At 31.1% G+C, this 6,006-nt stretch overlaps 1 protein-coding gene across 1 annotated transcript; it reads left to right on the top strand.

Annotated features, from left to right (window-relative positions):
* The first annotated feature begins 2,558 nt into the window (after window positions 1-2,558).
* LOC149538449 (histidine-containing phosphotransfer protein 1-like) lies at window positions 2,559-3,885 on the top strand. Its single transcript, XM_089802469.1, has 6 exons — window positions 2,559-2,618; window positions 2,759-2,889; window positions 3,158-3,226; window positions 3,328-3,399; window positions 3,532-3,604; window positions 3,736-3,885. Exons 1-6 carry the CDS (start codon window positions 2,559-2,561, stop codon window positions 3,883-3,885), a joined length of 555 nt encoding a protein of 184 aa, XP_089658595.1.
* The last annotated feature ends 2,121 nt before the right edge of the window (window positions 3,886-6,006 follow it).

Genomic DNA, 6,006 nt, shown 5'->3' with positions numbered 1-6,006 from the left:
CCATCTGTAGCAATAGAATGGTTTGTAGGAAGATATTGATATGCACTTTCTTTGTGGCCATACTCTATGAGATGAGAAGGATGTGGTTGAGTGTATTTTGTAGTACCACACAAAGTCTAGTATTTTCTATGGGGATATCATTGTTGATTCTATAAATGCATATGCATCCAAAAGATCTTCATCCAAAATAGTCGGCATAACCCATGCACCTCTCTAGTAAGACACTCTAGGATAGAAAGTGAAGGGATGTCCACTATATTGTAGATTTTAGGTGAGGATTCTCAACTCAAGGATCTAAGGAATTATGAAGACATCAAATATTGGCCAACTTGATCACTAGACATGGATCTAGTAGCTACTATAATATTTTCGAATTTCTTAATCACTCATCAAAGCTAGCTTCTTTACAAAACCTCATCTATTGTGGGACCCAATGTAGAGGAAATAATAGGTGCCCTCTGACCAACAATGGCCCTATGTGTTGGTAACTAATAATGAAGTTGGAAATAAGTATCTCAATCATCCAACCTACCACACCCTTTTCCTAGATATTGTGAAAAAATAGTATAAATTCCACCCTCCCTAAATGTACCTCAACAAAAATTTATGCAATTTAATCCTTATTTAGATAACATCTATGAGAAACAAGAAATTACTGATATATCAATATTGACATAGCTAGATCTTGACATCTCATAATTTTATACTCCTTCACATACTTGTGATATACATAATTCAAGAAATATTCCCTTTTCAAGGTGTCTTTGAGTACTAAGTCACATACCTTAGTGAGAGAGATGCCTTAAAAACCTCTCCTCACTTCCTCTCAAGTATGGCATCTATAGTATCTACTAAATAGGGAGTAGCACCATGAATGCGATCCCTAATGATAATAAGGCTATCTAGTATGGACTACTATAAACACTAGAACTAACTCAACACTATTTAGGGAGTCTCTTAGCCTTTGATTTCCTAATAGTTGCATGCAAAAAATTTATGAGGGGGATTTGGATGATCTATCTTGATGCCTAAAAAAATATAGAAATATGTTTACTTCAAATATTTTATTTAAGTTGTCAAAGGGAAGTTTATATGCTTTACCTAAAATTAAAAAATGATTAAGCAGTAACTACATTCTTTAACAAAAATTAATTACTATCTTTAAATATATTTATGTACACATAAATTGGAAATAAATTACTATAGTTAAATAAATTGAAAATAATATACATATGTACATGTATACATATGCACATGCGTGCACACACATCTCTCTCTCTCTCTCTCTCTCTCTCTCTCTCACACACACACACACACACACACACACACACGTATGTATGTATGTATATGGCTCACACTATGTAGCAATAATATATTAACAAGTGCCATGCTCTTGTGCTGGCTTGGAAAATAGTCCAAATCTTTTCAAGCCTCTTTACATTGACCAATAGACAATGGCCAATCCCTATTTAGACCTATTTTATTATATTTGATTCTTATTTTAAGAAATGTTTTCCATCAATCTATTTCTAAATAATACAAGATTAACCCACTTTAATTTTCTAAAACACATTAATGAACTCAAATTCAAAAAATATATATACTTTAGTGTTCATAATAGTAGAATAGCTTAATTTAGTAACAACTTAAAAAGTGGCAATAACATATTAACAAATGACATGCTCTTGTGCTAGACTTAGCAAATGGTCCAAACCTTTTCAATCTCTATTTCAAGCCCCTTTGCATTAATCAATAGACGATGGCCAATCCCTATTTGTACCTATTTTTATGTATTTGATTCTTATTTTAAGACATGTTTTCCATCAATCAATTTAAATAATATAAGATTAATCAATTTCAACATCAGTATATTTAAATAATATAAGAATAATCAATTTCAATTTTGTAGAACACATGAATGAATTCAAATTTAATTTTTTAAAATTCAAACTCTAACTTTTCCACCACCTGACTTTACCATAGCATTTGAAGATATTCAATCTATTTAAATTTTTACTTTTGCTATGAGTTTTTTTTTTTTGCTTTTTTACGAATAATCTCTTTTCAATAAATGTACCTATTAGTATTTGACAATTCAGATGATTAATATATGATACATAAATCAGTACACAATAGTGAATCCAGAGCTTGCGCCTTGCTAAGAAACTCATGGTTTTCCATTAATTACATTGGGACATGTTTACGTACTCCCAAAAAAAAAAATGGAATTGGATTCTTCTTTTTATATCTAAGAAAAGTAATATTCTAAATCTGGACGATTCGGCTCGTGCATGTTAATAAAGTAAACTGCAATTGGAATAAATAAACTGCAATTTAAAACACAACAATCTTAGATAAGTGTGTATTGAGAATAAGCTTATATTAGAAAAAACCCAACTGGCATGCAAAAACGCAGAATCACAGAGACTATCCTCGGTATAGAATCAAAAAATTATTTTTTGGGTGAGTAATTAAAGTTGATGAGACCATTGAGCTTTAAATCCTCAAAGGGAGCTTACTCTCATTACAATCATAATTTTCACTTGCAAAGGCTGAGTATGGCTGCTGTTGAGTTGCAACGACAGTACAATAATCTTATCATATCCCTTTATGGGGAGGTTGAGTATATATATTTTTTCTGTTTCCAATCAATCTTTTCCATTTTCCTTGCTTGTGTGAGATTTTTAGTAATCATGGTCTGTTGAGGTTTTCACTTTGATAGGAAAGCACAATAAAATATATTTTGTTTCTGTTGTAGGGGTTTGTGGATGAGGACTTTAGTCAGCTGAGGCAGATGCAGAGGGATAACCATCTCCATTTATTGCAGGAATCTCTTTCTAACTTTTCTGATGATCTGCATTTAGTGCTCAGTGACATACAAACAACATTGTATGTTCTTTATACTCTTTCCTTGATTTTATTATTGTTCTTTCATATGCTTCATATTATTTCAAAAATAATAATAACAGAGTTAAGCTATTAAAAGTGGGATGGTTTAAATATTATATGCTAAGGTTTGATTCTTAACTTAAAAATATTAAATAATCAAGTTTACTTATTTTTTGAAAACTTAAGTATTTCTTTAGTATGTGACATTTAAGGATGACCAACTAAATATATATAGTGGCCTACATAATCATTTCATTGTAACATGCAGGCATCAAAAACCTGTCAAATACAGAAAATTGGATAGCTCTATACTTCTTTTGGACACTAGCAGCTCATGGCATGCACATCTCTCTTAAAAACACTTATACTATACTTTTCAAAGCTAATCTTATATTGAATTCTCATTTACATTATTACCCATTTGTTTTGAAATAACAGTGTTGGGGCAAAGAGAGTGAGAAACTTATGCATCACATTTCGTGCCTTCTGTAAAGAGAAAAAGATAGATTGGTATATCATTTCTCATTCAGACCTGTTAAGTGCCTTCAAGAAAAATTATTTCTCAATTGTTCTATACAAAAGATTTGGTCAGATTTCTATCATGTTGATTATTTGTATTTGTTTGTGTTTTCAAATTTTCAGGTGCTTGCAGTGTTTTGAACAAGTGAAGCAGGAGTGCTATCTTTTCATGCACAAGGTCGAAGAACTAATTCAGGCAATTATCACCTTAACTCTTAAACTCGAATAAAATCAAAACCAATATAGTATTGTTATTATTTTGCAGTCAAGTTCTAAAGTAGGGTTTAGTTTCGTTATTGCAGATTGAGCGGCAAATTCTGAGTGCAGGTGGGAGGATACCAAGATGGAGGATATCAAGAGGATAAAAGAACATTTGGGGTTTTGAAACACTTTTTTGAGTATGTTAAATGTTTAGTAAGTTGTGTAGGCAGTTGGTGGTTAGAGGCAGGGGTTGGCAGCGAAAGTATATCAGTTTGATAATGTGTAAGCAATTAATTATCCTTGTGTCAGAAAACAGAAGGTGAAACTATGATATATATTTGCTTGCAGAATGAATTGAATTAGGTTTAGATTGAGTTCCTTCTCTGAGAGTGTTTCATTTTGTTTCATTGGTATCAACGTCTAAATTTCTAGATTGCAAATATGTTTTTTCAGTCATTTATCTATTGTATTTAGGGTTCTGGTCGTTTATTAGTGGGTGTCAACCCTTAAATTATTGTTTTTCTTGCATATGGGAGATCGTATTGAATATAAAAATGGGTAGTCTTTCAATATACCACAAACTATTCGAAACCAAACTGCCTATCACAATGTTTTAACCAAAGTTTAGATGAAAGGATTGTTTTGACCTTTGCTGACATAAAGTTCATATTGATTATAATTATGAGCATAGAAATGTTCAAAGAATGTTAATAGCCTTACAGCTTAGGAGTTATGCTTCTACTGATAAATCCAATATTATAGCTGCTTCTAATGATAAATCTAATAAAATAGTTGCTTCTGAAGATACTAGTAGACACCAAATGTACCCAAAAAAAGCAAGAATGTCAAGTTTGCTAGTTTTAAAAGAAGTGGTCTACTTTTACAAGTAATACTCTACATTGTCTCTCCATGTTTCGTGAGGAAAAGACTCATTCAATTGATGTTAGTTGTCCATTTTGAGACTGTTGAAAAAAGATGTAACGGTTAACTTTCATTTTGGGAGATATTAGACTCATTGAAAATGAAGGTGGCATTTCTTTCATTTAATAATTAACTGGAGAGCTCAAATATAGTATTATTATATAGAATTATATCAAGAATGCGTATATTGTAGAAATATTGTAAAATATGTTGATTTTTTTTTGAATATGAAGAAATCAATTTTGCTCACTATTGTTGATTTTTTCTCAGGGTCACTACAAATGTAATAGGACTACCATGTTTTTGTGATGTATTTTCAATAGAAAAGATTACTATTGATTATATTATGGAAGGGACATGCCTATCCATTAAAATCTAACTAATATAACAAATGATGATATAATATCACACACACACACACACACACACATATATAACACTTTTGTATGTGTGTGCTAGTGCTTGTGCATTTTAGTCTCATAGTTTATCTAACTAAAGCTACCAAATGTTAACATTCCCTCTTAGCTAGGGAGAATAAACATAAGACATATATTATACCATTGGTAATATTAGATGTGAATTTTTTTTTAAAATATCTTTGAGACCAAAAGATATCCACCACTTTGATGTCACATTTGATATCATGAGTATTGTTCTCCAAAAATATCAACATATGATATCCATCAAATACTCTAATAAGGTTTGATGTCATATTTGATATCATGAGTATTGGTCTTCCATAATATCAACACATGATATTCATCAATTACTCAAAAGGTCTGATATCATGAGTATTGGTCTCCCAGAATATCAACATTCGATATTTACCAAGTATTCAAAAAGATTTTGATATCATATATGATATTATGAGTATTGGTCTCATAGAATATCAACAATCCATATTCATCAAGTACTCCTTGAGTAATAGCCTTCCATAATATTTGAGATGCAACATATTCACCAAGTATTATGAGTAATGGCCTTCTAGAACATCAAGTCACATGATATTCACCGAGTACTTTATTAAATGGCCCTCCATAACATCAATTTGTATAGCATTCACCATGTACTCAAAAACATGTTTATATGGTATGTGCACATGCATTCTCATAATCTGTACCATATAAACATTCAACATGAAAAGTGTCATCTATCATGATCTACATAGATATAGTGAGATATCCATCATGATAGAAACTTAAGTTATTGTAAGATCATCATCTTTCAATAACTTGTGCAAATACAAGTGATAATAATTTGAAAGTTGTCCCTTCCTCAAGATATACACATGCGCTAGGCCCATTAAAATCACTTAGTCGAGAAGTATATTCACAAAATATTCTCCTCTTGACTACTATAATTTATTGATTACTGGAGAATCCATCTCAACATGGTTTACTCCCTCTAAATAAATACAGTTAAGATCACTGAAGGTCGAGTGAATAATATATTCTATCTTCTCCCTCTCTTTCAAGG

This window comes from Cupressus sempervirens, chromosome 9 (genome assembly GCF_028749045.1).
Source record: "Cupressus sempervirens isolate cs-2001-9-10 chromosome 9, ASM2874904v1, whole genome shotgun sequence".
Lineage (NCBI taxonomy): Eukaryota > Viridiplantae > Streptophyta > Pinopsida > Cupressales > Cupressaceae > Cupressus > Cupressus sempervirens.
This window is presented reverse-complemented; position numbering and strand designations above follow the sequence as displayed.